Here is a 23,104-nt window from a genome sequence, read left to right as displayed (position 1 = left end):
ACATATCCATTCAAGAATATCAATTCTCATCAAACAGGAGGCCGTAGCTGTCACAATATAAAAGTTAACATTTATTGGATTTAGTGCCATTACATGACTTTGTGTTCGATAAAAATAAATCACATAATTATTTTATACAGAACTCATTTGCTTTTCTGTTTTAACATGATGATAATATGAATAACAAGTATAGAATATATCTGAACATGATGCAAAAGAATGGTGACATGTATGCTCTTTACTTGTTATCCCTCTCTTGTATGCCTCTCAGGGTGAGGCAGAACATAAATGCTTAGACATGAGAATACAGATGTTTTCCCCACATTTCCAGCACCGTTCCTTGATGTGCTGAGAGTCCTGCTGGGTCTTTCTCTTACACAGGGAACACACAGCTGCTCCACCACCAGATCTTCTCGCAGTTGTTTGGGATTGTTTAGCGATAAGCTGCTGAAGCTCTTTCTGTAAGGAGGTGTTTGCTGCTTTTGAAATGCCAACCACCTTCACTCTTTTGGGATCAAACACACAGTCTTCCTGTAGGCCACTGAACCACTGGGGAGTGTTAGCAGGCACCCAGGCCGTGTCGTAGCCATTTGCTTGCCAGGTTAGCCTCATAGGATGGTTGCTACTGTCAATACGTTTGACGCGACCAACGCGCACTCGTACCTCAAGGACAACACGTTCTGAGGGGTTAGTGAAATATGGATAATTAGATGCCTTATTCGTATCACGGCTGACATACACCCCACTTCCCAGCAGGCCATTGGATGACTGTTTAAAACCATTAGCAATGATGAGCCGTGCGCTGTCAATGCTGGTCCCGTGGTACATGGTGTAGACGCCCCGGTTTTGGGGTTTCTGTGACGGGCCTAGCACCACACCAGGAAAAGAGGCGCCATCGTCGACCACCTCCCAGCCATGGAACTTCACTGACATCCTGCTTTAAAACGTGCAGCTGGTAGATGATGCTGTAAATGTGAGTACCTCTGTGGAAAAAACAAAAACAAATGCAACATTAGATTGCAGCAGATTTAAGTGCAAAATATGAAATGTTTTCTTAATTTTAATCTTGTCTTTTCACTGTGTTATTTGACTCTAAACCCCATTTAATAGTAATTTATATCACACTGAATTCGCTCTGCCCTGTATACTTAATTACTTCCTCGTTTACCCATACTGCTCAGGCTTCTGTCTCAACAGGGTATCGCAAAAATCACGACAGCACTTGCTCTCAGAGCTCTATTATTATGTTTTCGTTCATCGATCGGATTCATTTAAACGCTGTACACTTTTTCATGCAGTCCCAGTCCCAGTCTAGTGAAAGCACTGACCCGGATGAGAACTCTAGACAAATCTGTGTAAAATCAAATATTTTTTTCTAAATAACACAAGATATAGGCCTTTTTTAGCCGAATACATCAAAGTATACGGAGTTATGACATAGAAAAAAACGATCTTACCGTGAATCAAAAGTTGTACCCTCTCACAGCCGCTTAACTTTCGGTTCTGTGAGTTTCAATCATGGTCATGTGACGTCACGGGGCGTTCTGTGCGTGGCCGGTTAGCTCAGTTGGTTAGAGCGTGGTGCTAATAACGCCAAGGTCGCGGGTTCGATCCCCGTACGGGCCATGTTATTATTATTATTGTTCATGCTCTTGCCGTTGCTATGACATTGCTTGGCCAGACGGGGGCGCAGTTAGCTTAGTCAAAAAAACTGGTGGCTTACCTGCCTTTATTTAACGTACCAGTCAGTTCAAGTTTCTATAAATATCCGATAATAATCCGATATAACATTTGTTCAAATCTTGTTTAATGAATGTAGAAAAAAATCTGCATTTTCTTCTAGTATGTCTGTGAAGGTTCTCAGTCATCTAGGCCGCCATAGTATGATAAAACGCTAACAAAGGCAAATATAGTATCTAAGTTTAGTATGTAGTATATGTCGTGATATGAAATCTAAGCAAAACTCATTTTGTCGAGTCAAAAAGAGTATGACGTCACGACAACCGTGTGCCGAAATAGCTCAGTTGGGAGAGCGTTAGACTGAAGATCTAAAGGTCCCTGGTTCGATCCCGGGTTTCGGCAGGGAACAAATTATTATGCACACGGCCATAAGACAGATTATTATAGAAATTTTACACAGACCCACCTTTTTAGCTTAATGCAAAAAGTGTAAGTGCTGGTTAGGCTCTGTTTTTGCACAACTTCTACGAAGATTTTCAAAATTAGAGTTTATGTAGTCATTTCATTCCAGGAAATGCGCTAACGCAACAAAACTCATCCAATGTGTACTCACTGATATATACAAAACGACGTGAACGCAGCCGAAATACGGGCGAGAGTCTGTGTCGTCTCCTCCAATCACGTTGCCCCGTCTCCATCTTTGCTCTCGGCCAATCACCGCGGCCATTGTCCAAAATTGCCGGGGCGGACCAATTGCCGCTCGCCGTCTCCATCTTTGCTCTCGGCCAATCTCCGTAGCCATTGTCCAAAATTGCGAGGCGGACCAATCGCGGTCCGCCATTTCCATCTTTCCGACGGCCAATCACGACGGCGCTTCTCCAAAATTCAGCCGGATGGCCGGCGCAGGCGCAGAAGACCTCTACTGTCACTTAAAAGTTACCACTTCAAATTATTCGAAAGACGTCCAACCTTCAGCTGACTTTCACTACAAAAGGTAAATATGTGGCTAATATCATTGTATTCCGTCAACTGTGCAGCTTGGTCGGTGTTAATTTTTTATTCATCGCAAAAAGTAAACACGCTCCTTAATAATGTTGATTAAATCAACCAACACGTAGCTAGGCAGATATAAATGAAAGAGAGAAATAACTATTAAAAGAAACCAAAGTAACCAAAGTCTTCAATATGAACCGCTGCTACTAGTTGATAATAAGCCACGGTATGAATGAAATCCGTATTCACTTCTGTTGTCATAAATATATAATATGTAGAAATGTATGCACACAGGACTGTATGCATACATTTCAGTGAGTGTCTTAATTTTTTTTCTGCAAAAATGCAAACTCACTCATGCAAGAGTGAGGTTATCTTCATAGCACCTTAATACAGTCTTTAGGTTCCTCAGATGTTATAGTCGGCTGGGTTTAGAATTACTAATATGAATTACTAATATTGGTTAGGCTCTGTTTTTGCACAACGTCCAACAAGCTTTTCAAAATTAGAGGTTCTGTAGTCATTTCATTCCAGGAAATCGCTAACGCAACAAAACAGATTCTACGTGTAGTGACTGATATGTACAGAAGACCGTGAACGCAGCCGAAATAGCGGGGGAGCGACAGTCTGTATCTTCCCCTCCAATCACGTCGCTCCGTCTCCATCTTTCTCCATCTTTGCTTCGGCCAATCGCCGTAGCCATTGTCCAAAATTGCCCGGGCGGACCAATCGCCGCCCGCCGTCTCCATCTTTGCTCTCGGCCAATCCCCGCGGCCATTGTCCAAAATTGCGAGCCGGACCAATCGCGGTCCGCCATTTCCATCTTTCCGACGGCCAATCACGACGGCGCATCTCCAAAATTCAACCGTCCGGCCTTCACGCAGCCGCAGAAGACCTCTACTGTCATTTCAAATTTACCGCCTCGAATGATTGGAAAGACGTCCAACCTTCAGCCGTCTGTAACTACAAAAGGTAAATATGTGGCTAATATCATTGTATTCCGTCAGCTGTCTAGCTTGCTCGGTGTTAACTTTTCATTCATCGCAAAACGTAAACACGCTCCTTTTTAATGTTGTATTAAATAAACTAGCGGGTAGCTAGGCAGATATTAATAATATATTAAAGAGAGAAATAACTATTAAAAAAAACGACTTTGACGTCGCATCGCATGTGTAGTTCAAACGTGACCGTTGTGCTCCGACAGCAACGTACGTTACTGTAACTCCCGGTAACGTACAGTAACGCTCCATCACTGTAACGTACTGCTTATCAGTATGCCAGTATGACGTCAGAGTATGAGAGTATGTTCTTATGTACTTTTAGCATAACATTATGAATGAAATCTGTATAGTTTTCACTTCTGTTGTCACAAAAAGTCTTGAATATGCAGTGTTACCAGTTAATAATAAGCTACAGTAACGTTAGGCAGTAAATCTGTCTGCTGGTAACATTCACTTCTGTTGTAACCACTGTCTTCAACATGCCTAGCTGCTACTGGTAGGCTACTAGTTGATAATAAGCTAGTATTCACTTCTGTTGTCATAAATATATAATATGTAGGCTACTGCTGTTAGTTTATAATTAGCTGTTTGTTTGTGTGACTGTATGCAAGTAAGAACCTACGATGTGCACAAATATCTGTGTATTAGTAAGTTACAAAAGTGTGCACATTGGTCATATTTGTGTCATGAGCAAATATTAGCTGTATTGGTATAAATATCATTTTCCTGTTAATAACAGATGGGTCCAAACAAAAAAAACATAGGGCCGTGGGAGAGGAGGAGGAGATCAGGCGTTTGGCCTCTGAGGCAGGAAACAGACCAGCACCTCGGCAGAAGAAGTGGCATGATCTATATCTGAAGGTAAACCTGGACAGAGTGATATGTGTATCATATTAAATGTAAAGCTATGACATATTTAAAGGGAACACCTTCTTATTCGCTGTCAAACATAGAGATTGAAAAATGCCCAATGCAGATGAGGGGACAGATGTCACTGTTTGGAGGTGCACAGACCTGTAAATGTGGTTTTCATGTAAAGAACGTATCTGAAGTCTCTTATGACGTGCTGGTGTTGAATACTGTTGTATTACAAATTGTTTTTATCTTGTCCGTGAACCTGTAGCCTTCCAGTTCGCTCCTTGTCTCAGTGCATCCAGGAACCTCATGTACAGTGGCACAGCAGCCAGGGCCTTCACCTGGTGAGACGCTACAGCCAGGACTCTACCTGCAGGTTCACCACCACCACCACCACCAAAGGATGTCTCCTTAGCTAGTGGTGAACCTTGGCATCAGTAAGTAATGAGGATTTACTTGTGCTGATATTTACATTATTATTATTAGAATTATTATTAATATAACTCCGGTTTCCTCCCACCTCTAAAGACATTCTCGTTAGGCTGATTGGTGACTCTAAATTGACCCTCGGTGTGAGTGTGAGTGTGAATGGTTGTGTGTCTCTGCGTTAGCCCTGTGATAGACTAGAGACCTGTCCACCTGTCCAGGTTGTACCCCACCTCTCGCCCGATGCCAGCTGAGATATGCTCCAGCAACCCCCACGACCCTAGTGCAGGATTAAGTGATACAGAAGATGAGATGAGATGAGATTATTAATATACTCAACTATAAAAAATATACAAAGCCCAGTTAAGGTCATTTTTTTCTTTTTGTCAGTTTACAAAGCCACAGTTTAGTGGCTCTCATGGTGCCATGTTAAAGCCAAACTTAAGTTTGGCTGGGTAGCATTCACTTATGTAAAGTAAAGAGAAAGATTCATAGATAGACTTTGATTTAATAAATACACTGGTACACTGTTATTGTTTTCATATAGCAGTAACTATAGTGGGGCTTTCATGCATTCATTCCATGTTTAATGTATTTGGTTTTATTGACTGCTGTGCCAATAATGATAGATTCATTCATTCATTACCATCTACGGTCATCATATAATGTGAACTGTGCCTTCATTCCCTCAGACCTCTGATGTATCCAGCCCCATCACAAGCCCCACAAAAAGAAAAGTGTCACCACCTGGACACACACTGTTTCTCCTGTGTCTCTTCCTCCTTCTCCTGTTCCTGTATCAAGCCTCTTCCATTCTGCCTCCACTGCTACAGCTGTAAGAACATATTCTACTACACTTGAAACAGGAGCTGCTCTTGAGTAGATTGTTATCATATCTATGTATTAAACTTATTATTTTAAGTATTTTATTTTCTTTATATTAAGTGTTATCTGCCACCTCCTCCTGTGTCTCCCCAGGAACCCCCTCTGCTCCTCTCACCTTGCCATTGCCTAAAAATGTGGGGATCGTACCTGTTTCAGATGCTGCCTGGCTGCCCACAAAGCTGCTAAAGACATTTCAGCAGCCCTGTGGAAAGACCAGCGTCTTTTCAAAGACCTGAAACTGTGGTATGATCCACCAGAGTCTTCCCTCATATACCATCAGGTCCTCACTCCTGAGCGCTTCTTCCACCACGACTTTTCTCATGGAAAAAACATGGTGTGACATTCTTTGTCAATATGTATATAATGTAAATAGTTTTAAAAGAAAAAAGTCTTAATCTGCTGCTGTTCTATTTTGTTTTTTAACTTTAACACACGTGTTTGTGAGTGTGTGTGTGAAATTTGTAATAAATTTGTTACATTTCAGTGACTGTCTTCATTTTTTACTGCAAAAATGCAAACTCACTCATAGAAAACGATAACATTGTTGCAGTACTTCATTCAGAAATATTAAAATGACTATAAAAGTACATTTAGGTACATGTGATAACACTTGGTAGTAGTCTGTGTTAAAGGCCTCATGTTCCAACGGTGGAATCGAACCAGCGACCTTTGGGTCAAGAGCCTCCTATGCTTTTCTGCAGTTAAGTGTCATATTTGGTTAAATTTCTCTAATTAATAGACCAGAATATGTGTGATTTTACTTGTGATGGACAGCAGAGACACTAATAACTACAGGGTTCTTCCATCTTTTCAAAATTTCCTCTCTTTTCCTTCTTTTTCCTTCTTTTTCCTTCTTCCCCCTTCTTCCCCCTCTTCCTTCTTCTTCCCCCGCCTATCCAGACTATTGTTCCCCAGCTTCCGAAATAGCGGGGGAGCGACAGTCTGTATCTTCCCCTCCAATCACGTCGCTCCGTCTCCATCTTTCTCCATCTTTGCTTCGGCCAATCGCCGTAGCCATTGTCCAAAATTGCCCGGGCGGACCAATCGCCGCCCGCCGTCTCCATCTTTGCTCTCGGCCAATCCCCGCGGCCATTGTCCAAAATTGCGAGCCGGACCAATCGCGGTCCGCCATTTCCATCTTTCCGACGGCCAATCACGACGGCGCATCTCCAAAATTCAACCGTCCGGCCTTCACGCAGCCGCAGAAGACCTCTACTGTCATTTCAAATTTACCGCCTCGAATGATTGGAAAGACGTCCAACCTTCAGCCGTCTGTAACTACAAAAGGTAAATATGTGGCTAATATCATTGTATTCCGTCAGCTGTCTAGCTTGCTCGGTGTTAACTTTTCATTCATCGCAAAACGTAAACACGCTCCTTTTTAATGTTGTATTAAATAAACTAGCGGGTAGCTAGGCAGATATTAATAATATATTAAAGAGAGAAATAACTATTAAAAAAAACGACTTTGACGTCGCATCGCATGTGTAGTTCAAACGTGACCGTTGTGCTCCGACAGCAACGTACGTTACTGTAACTCCCGGTAACGTACAGTAACGCTCCATCACTGTAACGTACTGCTTATCAGTATGCCAGTATGACGTCAGAGTATGAGAGTATGTTCTTATGTACTTTTAGCATAACATTATGAATGAAATCTGTATAGTTTTCACTTCTGTTGTCACAAAAGTCTTGAATATGCAGTGTTACCAGTTAATAATAAGCTACAGTAACGTTAGGCAGTAAATCTGTCTGCTGGTAACATTCACTTCTGTTGTAACCACTGTCTTCAACATGCCTAGCTGCTACTGGTAGGCTACTAGTTGATAATAAGCTAGTATTCACTTCTGTTGTCATAAATATATAATATGTAGGCTACTGCTGTTAGTTTATAATTAGCTGTTTGTTTGTGTGACTGTATGCAAGTAAGAACCTACGATGTGCACAAATATCTGTGTATTAGTAAGTTACAAAAGTGTGCACATTGGTCATATTTGTGTCATGAGCAAATATTAGCTGTATTGGTATAAATATCATTTTCCTGTTAATAACAGATGGGTCCAAACAAAAAAAAACATAGGGCCGTGGGAGAGGAGGAGGAGATCAGGCGTTTGGCCTCTGAGGCAGGAAACAGACCAGCACCTCGGCAGAAGAAGTGGCATGATCTATATCTGAAGGTAAACCTGGACAGAGTGATATGTGTATCATATTAAATGTAAAGCTATGACATATTTAAAGGGAACACCTTCTTATTCGCTGTCAAACATAGAGATTGAAAAATGCCCAATGCAGATGAGGGGACAGATGTCACTGTTTGGAGGTGCACAGACCTGTAAATGTGGTTTTCATGTAAAGAACGTATCTGAAGTCTCTTATGACGTGCTGGTGTTGAATACTGTTGTATTACAAATTGTTTTTATCTTGTCCGTGAACCTGTAGCCTTCCAGTTCGCTCCTTGTCTCAGTGCATCCAGGAACCTCATGTACAGTGGCACAGCAGCCAGGGCCTTCACCTGGTGAGACGCTACAGCCAGGACTCTACCTGCAGGTTCACCACCACCACCACCACCAAAGGATGTCTCCTTAGCTAGTGGTGAACCTTGGCATCAGTAAGTAATGAGGATTTACTTGTGCTGATATTTACATTATTATTATTAGAATTATTATTAATATAACTCCGGTTTCCTCCCACCTCTAAAGACATTCTCGTTAGGCTGATTGGTGACTCTAAATTGACCCTCGGTGTGAGTGTGAGTGTGAATGGTTGTGTGTCTCTGCGTTAGCCCTGTGATAGACTAGAGACCTGTCCACCTGTCCAGGTTGTACCCCACCTCTCGCCCGATGCCAGCTGAGATATGCTCCAGCAACCCCCACGACCCTAGTGCAGGATTAAGTGATACAGAAGATGAGATGAGATGAGATTATTAATATACTCAACTATAAAAAATATACAAAGCCCCAGTTAAGGTCATTTTTTTCTTTTTGTCAGTTTACAAAGCCACAGTTTAGTGGCTCTCATGGTGCCATGTTAAAGCCAAACTTAAGTTTGGCTGGGTAGCATTCACTTATGTAAAGTAAAGAGAAAGATTCATAGATAGACTTTGATTTAATAAATACACTGGTACACTGTTATTGTTTTCATATAGCAGTAACTATAGTGGGGCTTTCATGCATTCATTCCATGTTTAATGTATTTGGTTTTATTGACTGCTGTGCCAATAATGATAGATTCATTCATTCATTACCATCTACGGTCATCATATAATGTGAACTGTGCCTTCATTCCCTCAGACCTCTGATGTATCCAGCCCCATCACAAGCCCCACAAAAAGAAAAGTGTCACCACCTGGACACACACTGTTTCTCCTGTGTCTCTTCCTCCTTCTCCTGTTCCTGTATCAAGCCTCTTCCATTCTGCCTCCACTGCTACAGCTGTAAGAACATATTCTACTACACTTGAAACAGGAGCTGCTCTTGAGTAGATTGTTATCATATCTATGTATTAAACTTATTATTTTAAGTATTTTATTTTCTTTATATTAAGTGTTATCTGCCACCTCCTCCTGTGTCTCCCCAGGAACCCCCTCTGCTCCTCTCACCTTGCCATTGCCTAAAAATGTGGGGATCGTACCTGTTTCAGATGCTGCCTGGCTGCCCACAAAGCTGCTAAAGACATTTCAGCAGCCCTGTGGAAAGACCAGCGTCTTTTCAAAGACCTGAAACTGTGGTATGATCCACCAGAGTCTTCCCTCATATACCATCAGGTCCTCACTCCTGAGCGCTTCTTCCACCACGACTTTTCTCATGGAAAAAACATGGTGTGACATTCTTTGTCAATATGTATATAATGTAAATAGTTTTAAAAGAAAAAAGTCTTAATCTGCTGCTGTTCTATTTTGTTTTTTAACTTTAACACACGTGTTTGTGAGTGTGTGTGTGAAATTTGTAATAAATTTGTTACATTTCAGTGACTGTCTTCATTTTTTACTGCAAAAATGCAAACTCACTCATAGAAAACGATAACATTGTTGCAGTACTTCATTCAGAAATATTAAAATGACTATAAAAGTACATTTAGGTACATGTGATAACACTTGGTAGTAGTCTGTGTTAAAGGCCTCATGTTCCAACGGTGGAATCGAACCAGCGACCTTTGGGTCAAGAGCCTCCTATGCTTTTCTGCAGTTAAGTGTCATATTTGGTTAAATTTCTCTAATTAATAGACCAGAATATGTGTGATTTTACTTGTGATGGACAGCAGAGACACTAATAACTACAGGGTTCTTCCATCTTTTCAAAATTTCCTCTCTTTTCCTTCTTTTTCCTTCTTTTTCCTTCTTCCCCCTTCTTCCCCCTCTTCCTTCTTCTTCCCCCGCCTATCCAGACTATTGTTCCCCAGCTTTTTCGGAGTTGGGAGAGCGTTAGACTGAAGATCTAAAGGTCCCTGGTTCGATCCCGGGTTTCGGCAATGTGTAATTATGCTGACGTAGCACACAAACAACAGCGTTATGACAGCTTTACAGGTGAGATATATAATCAACCTGCTTTTTGACGTGAGAATGAGAAACTGGAATAAAGGTAATTCCTCCTCTCCCATCAACACACCACATTTAACAGACACTTAAAAAGCAGTAGGACACGCCTCCCACACCAGGATGACATCATCACCACCATCTTTAAAGGCTGCATTGTTATTTTTTTTTTTTTAATTACTTAAAATTAACCACATATACTTTAAAAATAATTAAAATCAGTGACTGCAAATTAGTTTTTCAAATCATTTCCGATAAGATTATCTACTTCAGGTTGTATGGGAATTCATCAGAGGATCCAGGTGGGGTTAAACAAAGCTGTAGACGGTAATAAAAGTATTGATGAGACAATCCACAGTGTCGCCCACACAGCTTCAAACTGTTTCATAGGATTGACTATAAAGGAGCTCCTCTTCAGCTGGTGTCCCTAGTCACTGAGCTCTGTCACCTTGTTGCAGATGTGCCTGATGTCCTTCTCAAGCTTCTCCTTGTCGAGGCGGGATTTGATGTCACAAATCTGCCTCAGGGACTCAATTGCATCATGCACAGACAGGAACCCTGTCCGAAAGAGAGACGGGGAGTACAGGTCATTACCACATATAATGCATTTGAGGTGAAAATGATTCTGGCGATTGCTGCTGTGGACTGAAGGGCCGTATTGATATCGACAAGGATTTTGTCCTGCTTGTCAAGTGCTAAAAATTAGGTCAGTTTGGTCTGACCTTACATCACATTTCTCTTCATTCTGATCTAATGACGCTGTATTTTGATCTCTCATAATGTGCTAGTGTCTAACCTATGTGAGTTAACAACATATTGCATAAAAATGATATATGTTTTTAATATTGCACAAACTCAGTTAGCACTGTGTGTGGAAGGATAGAATTTCCTTGGTATTTTAAATATTTTTCGCCTTCTCTCTCTGACTCCGTGCCCGTCTTGCCACGAATATTTACAACACTTATCAGTTATGCATTGATTTTCTCCCCTCTTGTATGAGCTGCTTCCATCTTTTCATTCCACATTTAAAATAAAGTGATGGATGAACAGCTCTCTAGCACTGAGATCGGTGGCTTCATAGATGGGATGATTCATAGATCAGTTTACCCCCGGCACCAAAGAGGGTTTTACTTTTATTCTGCACAGCATGACTACACTGTAATAAGAGCCGGAGACTTAGAGAGACCACGAGAAAGAGCTCTAGTGCCGGGGCTCTTGGGAAAAATGATGGAGATGAATGTGGAGCTGCTGTACTGGACTATCAACTGCCTCCGTATCCCTCTGGCCGGCTTGTGACTATCCTGGCAGTAGCAGCAGCTGTACCAAACCCACCTCACACTATAATAGTAAACATTTTTTTAAGATTAAAATATGCACAAATGTAACAATTTGAAAAAAACAACAACACATGGCTTATGAGTTGGAAAGATTCCGAATCAGTCGAGCTCTGCTGCTTTTTGCTATCAGCACAGTTCAAATATAGCTCAGTCCTCATGCTTAATTTAAGCCGTCATCACCAATAATCTTGGTCATGAGCGAGGTCACCCCATTTTTACTCTTACTCTTATTATGTTCCCAAATCTGAAGAAGCAATTATCCATGTTCATTTTTTTTTTCCTTGACGTATAGGGTGAAGTACATGTATTATGTGAGTGTTTGCAGTCTGATGACAGCAAGTTACCAACAGCTATCACCCACCTTTGTGGTATTCCTGTTTGAGCAGCTGCAGCTCCTGATGAAAGCTGCTCTGCACTGAGGTCACTTGTCTGCTGAGCCTGGCTTCGTAACGTTTCAGCTGAGCAGACTGACTGCTGTCGGCCTGGTTCCGCTGCGTCTCTATCTGCTCCACGCGCGCCTCCAGAGAAAGCAGACGGCCAGCTAACGCAGACTCTGCATGTGACTGAACACAATGCACACAGTAAGCTTTCCAATGTAAAAAAATTCTGATTTCAAGGTTGAATTATCTTAAAAAGGACAATATTACTGTGTTCCTGAATTTAAAGTTAGAATTTATAGTCATAGTTAAATTAATAGTAATATACAACAGCCTAAAATGCAATTTGCCGTTGGTGACGTCATTGCATGAACTGTGAGTCAGTCTGAAATTAGCGCTACGATTTTGTCTTGTAATAGCGAGCGGAGCTTCTGGCTGCTCTGTGCATGTGTCTGGACGGAGCTGTCGAGCTGCTGTTCTGTCTGTTTCCTCAGCGTGTCTGCTCGCTCCTTGACTTCCTTCAGCTCACGCGACATCCTGCAAAGACCCCGGGAAAAAGGAAGAGAAGCTTTGAAACTAAACGCTGAAAACACATTTAGTAAATGAGATTGGAAATATCTGAAGATCTGGGCGTTTGCAGTTCTCGCCGTAAATCAGGGGCCCCCTTTTAAAGAGCTTCTACTTGGCTCCACTTGGTTGCTGGCATCAGAAAAGATGTTTCATTTTATTTCCATAATGATAATTTATTGGCAAAATGTGCACAAAGTATAATCTGTATAGTTTCCAAGAAACATGCTTTACGTTCAGTCTCTTTAAGCTGTCACTTTCAGCACCATCTGGTCACTCGAGGTGAGACTTCCTCAGCAGTATTACCACTTTTGTCGTTTGACCTGATGCCAGACTCAGCATTGGTGAGGAAAAAAAGAAAAAAAAATGTGGTGGGATGGTTCCGCATGATTCTGCATGAACCGTTTTTGCAGCTCTGAATGCGACATGTTTGCTTGGCGAAGCAGAACAAACCTCACTCTCTCTCTCTCTTTGTAATACTGAAACAGGATGCCATTGGATAACAAGATAGCTGTGTGTGGATGACATTAATCATGCAGTCCAGAAGGTAAACAATGTTAAAGTGTGTCAGATGGAAGCAGCATGTAACTGAGTGAGATATTGTGTGGGTTGTAATATAATACAGGACAAAATAGGCAGTGTCTCATGACCTTTTTTACTCTCATTCCTCTTGTGTAAATTGTTCTTGAGACAAGATATGGGTATCTATATTTGACTACTTGTGCAAAAGCCCTGTGCTATTCAATTCAAATAACTTTATTTATCCCCAAGGGGCAATTAGCATCCTGAGACCCTGCGTCCTCATATGGGGACATGAAGTTTTAGGTTTTATTGCGGCTTCATTTAAACCCATTGTCCTCATTAGTGGACAATTTAGTCTGCTATCTAGTGGTATAAGGTTAAAACTTATTTATTTATGCTTATTAATGTGTCAAGTTAGACATGACTCACACGTGTAACAGATTTTATCGATAGCAACGAACTACGTCGCTAATTGTTCACAATTCTGTGTTTGCACAGCCATGTTCAGGTATTAAAATAAACAGTTTTATATTTTGACAAACATTTGTGACTTCTTCATAATATACATAATGACATAATACCAGTGTCCACATATGAGGATTTTTTTTTCAAAAACTACTACTTCCTGTTCAAAGACGATGCTTAGTTTTCATACCTCTAATCCCAAATACTGTGGAGAAATTAAAAATGCGCACCAAAGAAAAGCTCATGTCTCAGGAGTTTAAAGATGAATCTGTTGATGCTGGTCGTGTATAGATTAAACAGCAGCTGATCTAGCTGTGCTTTGGGGGTCAGGTGACCCTTCTGTTCTGTGACTGAAGTTATGTTTTGAATGCGAAACTTAAGAAGACAGGAAAGACATTCATACAAGTGCTTTATATAATGGATTTGAGTAAAAAACAGAGGGGACATCATAGACTGTGGTGGCTTAAACCCAGATGACTCATAACGTGTTGTATCACGTTATGAGATCTGACAGGTGTGCTCAGATGAGCCACACTTGAAACTGGAAGTGAGGTTGAATCTTTACCACAGAGCCACTGATCTTGTGGTCCCTTTGTGGACTGGATACTAACGAGAGGCTTCCTGAAATCAGCTGCATCTGCTTTATGTAAATGATTGTGTCAAATCGAAAGAAACAGAGAAGATTAATGTGAGAAAGTGGAACAAACTATGAGGTGCTATGAGTTGGGGGTGACTGGTGTGGTCCAGGTGGGTGGTACATGTCTCAGTATGAATGACAAGTCCAAGGGTTTCTCAGCAGAACATTGAATTGTCATAAGATAGTCAACGTTTGAGCTGTTTCAGTATGACACACTGATGATCATACCATACATGACTGGACTGATATAGAAATCTAATAGAGGTACAAATCCTATTTTATTTGCTGTTGTTTGTCTCTTATTTTACCTGTTTGAAAAACTCAGAGAGACTTGCTATTTCATCTATTTTTATCCATTGTTCTTTTGATTCAAACGTGATCGGTGGCCTCATTTCCAGTACAGAGATTCCAACATCATTAAATAGAGCATATTCATCATTCATGTCTCTCTCTTTCTGCGTCCCCGTAGAATTCATCCTGTTCATTGCTGCCAATTGAGATTGTTGGTCGGCTGGGTTACCAAATCAACTAAACCAAAAGCCTCTCCTGCCTTAGTGTTTTGAGATTGTAATGACTTTGAAGTGGCCATCTTGGAGCAGCTACAAAAAATAGTTGGGATAGACTGAGGATAACATCTGATAAGCAAATTTGTAACTTTATTATGTGCATCTGGACAGAATGAATAATGGAAGCACTTAGCTGGAAAGCCATGTTAACAATCTGACCAGTAAGACAATAGTCGTGACTCACATGCAGACTGAATGTAGAGTTGGGGAAAAACCGAACTAAGGAAAGCAAGATCATGTTCACAGAGGTGTTCAATTAAACCATCTGACTCATAAAAACACTTAATTGTGAATAATAGCAATTATGTGAATACACATATTTTGTTCATCTGCGTTTAGCCACAACTGTGTTCCAACAAATAACAGTTAGTATTAGTTAGTTAGTGGTATTTGTTTTAGTTGATTAACTGCCTTACCTGTCCTCTAGCAGTTTGATTTGTCTGTTCAGGTCAGACAATGAGCTGCTTTGGCCTTGTGAATGCTTTGTCAATGAGGCCTCCAGTCTCTCAAGATCACGATGCAGCTGTTGATAGAAGAACACATGCAGTTACATCATCTGCTTCATTTTTGATCTTGGTGGATTCTGCTGAGGCAGAACTGATTGGACCACTGCGCCAGTCCCGTGGCCTGTCATGACTTGGGGAAACAGTGGTAACCCACTTTCTCCGCATTTTCATTTATTTTTATGGTGCATGCTTGACCACTGGTCCACAGCTAATGTGCTGCCATCGCAGTGATTTACTGCCCCGTGTCGCCAACAGGGTGGAGTGCAGGCTGAATTAGTGGGAGTGTGTTGAGGGCAGCTGTGGTTGGCTTTAGATTTAGTGAAGAGACACAGGGCTTTATAACGTGTGGCATGCAAGTGTTAATCCTTTGAGTTTAAATGAAACTGATCTTTAAAAAGAAAAAGAAAAAAAAGAAGCCGGACACACAGGGCAGTACAAGCTGTTTATAGAGACCTCACCATCCCAATTTGAATTAATTTCACATCTCATTTCTTTATGTCAGGCTGTGGTGATGGCTGAGCCTCTGTGTTTGCTTGATAAGGTCACTCTCACTCAGCAGCAGTGAGCTACAAATCACCTGCCAAACATTCATCCAACCCCTCTGGGGAAACTGCACAATAAAAACCCTGCACCGTCTATTGTCCAGTGTCTTTCATGCATTGGCCACTCTTACGCTTATTTACACTATTTCATATGTAGTATATTCCCTAAACAAAACAGCATTCAATCACCTGCTCAGCAATATGCAATGTGTAGGTTATTAGGAAACATGAAGGCAAAATGGGTTTCAGATTTAGCTGTTTATTATAATGCATTATAATTTAAGTGAATTAAAATTTAATAAATTATAACCTTGAGATTACGCTTTTGAGTCTGTGCTAGCTAAAGTGAGATGAATGCTAATGCTGATGGAGAGATTAAGAAGGGACCTCCTAACTATTATATGTGTTCTACATTAAACTCAGCCTAGTGCTATTTAAAAATATACATTATTATTATAATTTTTCATGCAATATCAAGCTATCCCTTATCCCTTTACTAAATATGTTGGATAATGTGTATTTAAAGACATTTAATTAAAAATAGATATAATAAAAAAAATGTCTAATCAACCAAAGATTTTGGGACCCCCCTGCTGTACCTTGTGGACCCCGTGTTGAAGACCTATGCTGTAGATGTTGTTGAAAATGATATGTGACCTGATATTGGATGAAGAGAATAAACAGTGTGCAGGATTCATCATCTGCACATAATGGGAGCAGAGCAATTTCAGGGCAGTTCATCAAATAGACGGGCGACGAATAAAAAAAATAAAGAAAATGTGAACTTGCTGATGAAAGTTGAAGAAAAGGGGACCCTAAATGTCAGAACAAGGTTTCATACCAACTTTCTTATTATTATAAAAGTTATTGAGACACTCTACATCTGGACCAAAGTGAGGGACGGACTGACATACAGTACAGATGATCCTAAAAATATGCATCATTAACTTATAAAGACAGGATTTTCTCCCACCTTGCCTTCCAGCTCTTTGAGTCGTACATCCATAGCTGTCCTGAGCCCTGCTACCTCCTGCTGCAGTCTAATCACCTGCTGCTCCCCAGAGCTCACATGAGCGCTCAGCTTGGCAATGCTGGCATCGCACCTAGAGATAATAGATGGGGAAGCATCAAGGGGCTGGTGAGAGTCCGCGGAATGAGAATAGTGGGAGTTGAGGAAAGGTGTGAAGGCGGGGGAAATGAGCAAAAACCGGCATGACGCTCGATACCAGAGCACACACAACTAAGACGGTACACAAACAGGCAGCAAGACGGAAAAGAGTGTGACAGCCGCCAGGCCGAATAAAAGACGCCAAAAGAAGGCTCTGCTGAATCATTAGTGGTGAGGAGTTTTATTCTGAGTACTCAGAATCTGTTGATTGAATTGCTGATGAGGGTACAGGCAAAACATGGCAAGCAGTCAAATGAGAAGCTCCATTTAACAACAAATACAGCTAAACACACCACACTTGTTTTTTTTCTGACATAGTCTCTCTTCAGTTTTCGTGATAAGCATTAACCACACTGACACCGACTATCAGAACACCACTTCCTTCCACTGAAGGGTTGAAGATGCCATAACTAAGCCTGCAAAGACTCTATCTAGACCTATCTCTATCGGGTCTATCTTTGTATGTGTGTGTGTGTGTGTGTGTGTGTGTGTGTGTGTGTGTGTGTGTGTGTGTGTGTCAATACAATGTGATCAAATATAATCCAGCAGCTAATTGCTGAGGTGCAAGTCTTGAAATTTGGGTTATTTCCCCGTAGATCAGTACAGTGGCTGCTCTGGTCAGTTTACCAATAACCACTGGCCATTAGCTTACTTGATTATTTATGATTAAAACGCAAGAGGTCATTGAACTGAGCAGCTGCCTTTATTGCACCATCAATCTGCAGCTTTTTCTTGAGCGATATGTAATTTCACTTCTAACCACGGACCTCTCACAACACTCAATGTCAGGCCTACTGTCTGATGACAGACATTGCACTGGGATGTATTGACAAGCGGCTGTTATTGGACGTCCCCAATAATACAGCTCAGCAAAACACCCCATCCCCCACATGTGTGAGATGACAGACACTTACACATCCGATCTAATACGTGCGATCTGCACAGACGCAGAATAATCAGCAAGTGCTAATCAGCCTGTGACGTGTGTTCAAACCTGGAAACTTCACTCAGGGGAAGACGAAATAATTGCTCATACGCATGTGTGTGTCCGCGGCGTTGCTAGCTATACAATTTCACTTCATTAGGGGGAGAGGGGAAGCAAGCAGGGTGTCAGGATGTAAGTCAGATCCCTTTCACATGACTTTAATTACAATGGATCTGATTAATACTTAAATGACACTCGGTACAGCTGTGCCTCTGTATTTGACCCACAGTCACGCGCATACCTGGTTACTCTTCCTCGCAAGTCTCCAGTGCTAGCCATGTTTTTCTGGTCCAGGTTTTGTAGAGCTAGCGTGGTTCCTGAGGTCACCGAGTCCCGCAGGGTGATTTCTCTCTCCAGTGCCTGCTCAAGACAAACCCAGCAAATGTCAATTTTGAAAGAATATACTTGATGATGAGTGACATACAACAACAAGGTGAAAACGTGAATATTTTACTCATGATTGAAGGTGCAATTCTGTGGTCCCCATTTTACCCCAAGATAAACACTGAGAGCAAACAACTTTATGTCTTTATGTCGCAATCTTGAGTGCAAGTGTGAAGTGTAGTAATCGCTTAAATGACTTATTACGTCTCCAAGTAAGTGATTAATTATGCTGTTGACATTCATGCAATATTTCAGATAATGATAGCCTCTAATCATGTTAACGGGCCATTTGGTATCCACTAATGAAGCTGTGTGTTTCATTTCGGCGCTTTGCTCCTGCAAGTCACTTATCAGAAAAGCGGATTGATGATCTGTTCAAGATGTTCGAGATGACTCCAAACACCCTTGCACTTATTTTTTTTTTTCCCACGGGTGTAATTTGCTGTTTGCTTATAGAGACTAAATATGCGTGAGCTGATGAGGACGAGGTCTCGAGCAGCCTGCGCCGTTCTATCAGGTGTAATCAAATCATCTCAGGAGTCTGTGTTGGCGTGGGTGTGCTGCACGCCGAGCGAGATGCGGAGCAGAGAGCAGAGAAAGAATTCACATAAAAGGGAGACAGTCAGCTTCAGTTTGAAGTTTAATTAACGCGAACGTGTCCAACAGAAAATAAGCACAGACATAACAGCACCTGTATGTCCACGCTGAGCTGCTTGACGATGCCCGTGATGGTGAGAACGTGATTCTCCAGGAGCTTGCGGGACAGTGCCTCGACTTGGACGGAGCCATGTTTGGCCTGGAGACCTGCTGCCACTTCCTCTTTGATCCTGAATGCCTGCTCCAGCAGCACCGCCAGGGTCCTATCCTGACTGCTCAGACGACCTTCCAGGACATCGGGCCTTAATCAGGAAGTAAACAAATGACCAAGCTGTGAGTCACAATGTATAAAATCTCTCTATTAGCGATAAGTACACGGGAAGCAAAACCACATGTTGCAGATCATGCAAAGTCATGCTGACATTTTCCAGCACTGGAGGCACACATTCAAAATGAATACAAATTCATTTTACAATGCATTTGCAGCAAAGTAGACATCTGCTCGGAAGAATAATAAGCGTGGAATGAGAATATGTGCGTTGGTTTTCGTGCCCTCGGGTCATGCCTTCGTGTGCCTGCGCGTGCCGTGTCACCCTCCCTGATGCTACAGTGGATTAAGGATTAATTTTATCAATGTGATTCACAGCGGTGTTAGAAAGGTTCCCGACCTTATTTCCATCGCATCAGTGGGAGGAAATAGAGTTATCTACCTCTCGAACATAGTTTGAACAAAACTGAATTAGTCACCTTTGGGCACGGGTGAAAGATTGTTACTAATGGAGGTACGTACTGTCGTAAGTTTGAGTAAATAAAAATACAGTCAATAGGAAAAGTTACCCGGTCTGCAGCTTTGAATCACGTGACATATTTGGTTAAGCCTGCGATAGATTGGCGACCTGTCCAGGGTGTACCCCGCCTCTCGCCTGATGACAGCTAGGCCCCAGCAACCCTAGTGAAGATACCCGGTAATATAAGAGAAGATGAGTGACATATTTCTCTTCTACAAGGAAACATAAAAAATGAATGTGATAGGATTCGCTCTGTGTCTAATCCCTGTTAGATTTACAGCTCTGTTTAATCAATCAATCAATAATTTTTAGTGTTAAAATCAATCAAATGAACATTTAATATTCCTCTACTAAAACCAGATCCATACAGTCTACAAATCTTTTCAAATTTCAGAAGAGTACTCACAGACCTGTGCTTTTCTTTGTTCTAGAGTTGGCGTGTTTGTGTTGTCACTTGGTTACTGTGGTCTCCATGAGTCGGATGTGAGTGCTTCCTGCCGGTGTAAACAGCAGTGTGATAATGATATATTGTCTGCGCAGTGAAACGGTTTAACTCTTACAATATTTGCTGATCTGAGAGTGTGAATTTGATAGCAACTCTTGTAGTCCGCTCAGTCCGCTTAGCACCAAGTCTCGACAGACCTCAGATGCGCTATTGTTAAATTACCAGCTGTCTTTAAGTGACCTCTCCTAGGGATATTAATTTATGTTCTTCACAAGTGTGTCTCTGTCACATAATCTTTTCACTACCAACTTGGATTTTTTTTTGACTTCATGAAACATTCTGTTTGATAATCCTTCCCCACGGAGACGGCCCAAACTCTGTGTTACTTTGATTAATACATTTGTATATTCGATACACTAGCAGACAAAAGTTTGGACACACCTTCTTCTCATCTCATCTTCCGTACCGCTTAATCCTGCACTAGTGTTGCGGGGGTTGCTGGAGCCTATCCCAGCTGGCATCGGGCGAGAGGCGGGGTACACCCTGTGCAAGTCACCAGCCTATCACAAGGCGACACACCTTCTTATTCAATTCAATCAGAATGTGTGTCCAAACTATTGACTGGTCGTCTATGTCTAGGAAAGTTCAGCATCAGTGCCTCTATATTAGCAAGTATACATGTATATACATAAAGTACTTGAGTAAAGGAGCTTTAAATGCAGCTGAATGTGTCCAGTGACTGTACAGATAATGAATGCCCACATTTAGTGAGTGAATTCTTACTAAGATCAGTAAGAACAGTTAAATGTGCTCTTTGCTGTCGCACAACAATGAAAGGAGTCATGCTTTTATGTGAGGTCAAGGTAAAGGCCATCGGTTTAGTCACCAGAGACAGAATAAAGGAGAATTCAAGGTTTTTCTGTACTCTGCAGTTATATGAGTGAAACGCTAAAACCTCAGGACGTAATGTGACTATTTTAGCCAGACACTGAGACACTTTCCAAATAATTAAAAAGCAACAGCTTGGTATGCCACCCACTGTATTTTTATAATGTGGCAAATGAACCGTCAGCTTTTGTCATGAAGAGCAATCCCCAGAGTGACAATGGACTTTAATTTGACTAACCATCCAACCATACAGCGTCAAGTCTGGTATATGGTGCTGAGATGCATGCAGGTGCATTCAGAGAAAGAATACATTTCCGGCGTTTGTTTGTCTGCTGTGTGTCTATAGACGTTGGCAGACACTGTGGATTAGCATCGTATCAACAGCACCAGGATCATTAAGAGGAAAGGCCTGCTCAGAGCAGACTCATCAGTTTTCCCCGCTGGTCTGATAGAAAAGCAAATGAAAGGAATTGTTTGGCTCACATGCTCAAATCTCCATCCACTTAACCCAAAGAGGTGTCTAGTGCACTCCTCTGTCCTGTCAGATCCACTGAAAGGATTTTAGTATGTAGGATGGATGAGCCATCAAGAAAAGAGATCAGAAGCCACAAATAAATTTGTTATTGGCTACTCCTCCCATGTCCGCTGCACATCCAGATTGCTCTTGGAGAAAAAAAAGAAAGTTATATGGCTTCTCGTTCACAAGTCAGCGTTGCTTTAAATCATCGCACATCACTGAAGGCTGATTATCCCATTATTAGTGGGTCAAGGCAAAGACCTCCAATGGAGGGCCTCATCGCCACCACTCACACGTTCATTGACAGTCACGCAAGTAAAGGTCGCATCACACGAATAAACGCCCAACCACGCAGCACATGAGGCCCATTGATATGCAGCCCACTTACACCGTTCGTTCTCTACATTGTATTTTAATTGTGCACGTTAAAAATGGGCCCATCCTGTTTGCAGCTGAAAGGTCTTTCTGTGACCTCCTCTGTGTGCGAGTGTGCCACGTGGAAAGAGATATTCCTTCCCCGCTGTCTCTGTGTTTGTTGATGTGAAAATCAGTGCAGCGTTAACCAAGGGGGCAGAACAGGCCAGCAATGGAACAAGGGCCAGAGGGGAAGACGTAATGAGCTATTATACACATAGCAGCAGTGCAGCGGCTAAACAGACGAGAGGCTGCTTAGTGCTGCTTAGTCCGCCACTGCACGTGGGTGATAACATTCACGTGAAGCTTGACCCATTTGGCAGGAAGAACACAGACACGGCTACACTACAGGAGAATGAGGATGACACAACACAACATAGAACCAGTCTTTAGGGTATCAGACTCTGGCTCCAGATTCACCATGTCAGGCACTTAGTAAAAGTGAATGTAGCAGGTGTGAAGCATCATTCACACACGCCCATATCAAATTATAAAGACGTAAACTGGAATGGGGATGACAGGTGATCTGCAATTGAATTCTAAACTTCTCCATGAGGCATGGTGGGGTTGTGTTATGCAATCACCAGCACACATACACAGCGTGCACATGATCCAGTCTAGTAACAGTGTTGGCCAGAGGGAGGCGCGGTGCAAGCTTCGTCATTCATCTGAATATAACAATTAATAGGGAAGTTTTTTTTTTTTTTTTTTTTTCTTTTAACTAAAACCTGTTTAAACAGAGTGGACAGAGCGGGGAGGGGGCTCAGAGACAACTGAGCGGAGCATCTAAGAATTTCCTGATCCTTTAGCAGAAGTTAGTTTGCTCCAACTTTGCTGAGGTGGAACACGTCTTCTGTCGACACTTCGTGCCGCCTACCTAGTGTAGAGCACAGCGTCACAGAAAAAATTTACAGCGCTGTCTGCAAAGGCAGTCTCCCCCATCATCACCGTGCGTCTCTTTCTTGGCGCCGTGGACTGATCATCAGTGGAAGTGCCCCCGAGCCGCAGCAGCCCAACTGTGACATCCT

The 23,104-nt window shown here is 41.9% G+C and overlaps 2 protein-coding genes, 2 long non-coding RNA genes and 2 other non-coding genes across 7 annotated transcripts; 4 read left to right on the top strand and 2 right to left on the bottom strand.

The window, feature by feature from the left end:
- Window positions 1-48: 48 nt before the first annotated feature.
- LOC125011627 lies at window positions 49-10,895 on the bottom strand. Of its 2 annotated transcripts, none has more exons than XM_047590847.1 (2): window positions 10,820-10,895; window positions 49-983 (listed from the first exon to the last, which is right to left on the bottom strand). In XM_047590847.1, the coding sequence occupies exon 2, from the start codon at window positions 931-933 to the stop codon at window positions 268-270; it is 666 nt and encodes a 221-aa protein (XP_047446803.1). In that variant the 5' UTR covers window positions 934-983; window positions 10,820-10,895; the 3' UTR covers window positions 49-267. The 2 variants fall into 2 exon arrangements, with proteins under 2 accessions (XP_047446803.1, XP_047446801.1); XM_047590845.1 differs by lacking the exon at window positions 10,820-10,895 and adding an exon at window positions 1,458-2,089.
- On the top strand, window positions 1,553-1,626 carry trnai-aau. Its single transcript has one exon. It is a non-coding gene; the product is annotated as a tRNA-Ile (tRNA).
- trnaf-gaa lies at window positions 2,010-2,082 on the top strand. Its single transcript has one exon. It is a non-coding gene; the product is annotated as a tRNA-Phe (tRNA).
- On the top strand, window positions 3,366-6,748 carry LOC125011628. The gene is made up of 5 exons (XR_007113211.1): window positions 3,366-3,645; window positions 4,414-4,535; window positions 4,798-4,966; window positions 5,648-5,790; window positions 5,934-6,748. It is a non-coding gene; the product is annotated as an uncharacterized LOC125011628 (long non-coding RNA).
- Window positions 7,900-9,727, top strand: LOC125011629. The gene is made up of 4 exons (XR_007113212.1): window positions 7,900-8,017; window positions 8,280-8,448; window positions 9,131-9,273; window positions 9,417-9,727. It is a non-coding gene; the product is annotated as an uncharacterized LOC125011629 (long non-coding RNA).
- Window positions 9,808-23,081, bottom strand: fam81b (family with sequence similarity 81 member B). The gene is made up of 8 exons (XM_047590840.1): window positions 22,954-23,081; window positions 19,119-19,326; window positions 18,285-18,403; window positions 16,864-16,993; window positions 15,259-15,365; window positions 12,487-12,622; window positions 12,070-12,271; window positions 9,808-10,929 (listed from the first exon to the last, which is right to left on the bottom strand). Exons 1-8 carry the CDS (start codon window positions 23,019-23,021, stop codon window positions 10,799-10,801), a joined length of 1,101 nt encoding a protein of 366 aa, XP_047446796.1. The 5' UTR covers window positions 23,022-23,081; the 3' UTR covers window positions 9,808-10,798.
- Between the last annotated feature and the right edge of the window lie 23 nt (window positions 23,082-23,104).

This window comes from Mugil cephalus, chromosome 8 (genome assembly GCF_022458985.1).
Source record: "Mugil cephalus isolate CIBA_MC_2020 chromosome 8, CIBA_Mcephalus_1.1, whole genome shotgun sequence".
Lineage (NCBI taxonomy): Eukaryota > Metazoa > Chordata > Actinopteri > Mugiliformes > Mugilidae > Mugil > Mugil cephalus.
The sequence above is the reverse complement of the archived record's forward strand: the minus strand, read 5'-3'. Positions and strand labels throughout refer to the sequence as shown.

What these genes read in the sequence shown, in the direction of transcription:
- LOC125011627 (XM_047590847.1), bottom strand. Translation starts at nt 933, where the DNA reads ATGTCAGTGAAGTTCCATGGCTGGGAGGTGGTCGACGATGGCGCCTCT.
- fam81b (XM_047590840.1), bottom strand. Translation starts at nt 23,021, where the DNA reads ATGATGGGGGAGACTGCCTTTGCAGACAGCGCTGTAAATTTTTTCTGT. An exon ending in CGCTATTACAAGACAAAATC is followed by an intron (nt 12,272 to 12,486) that starts GTAGCGCTAATT and finishes CATTGTGTTCAG; the next exon opens with TCACATGCAGAGTCTGCGTT. An exon ending in CAAACAGGAATACCACAAAG is followed by an intron (nt 10,930 to 12,069) that starts GTGGGTGATAGC and finishes TCTTTCGGACAG; the next exon opens with GGTTCCTGTCTGTGCATGAT.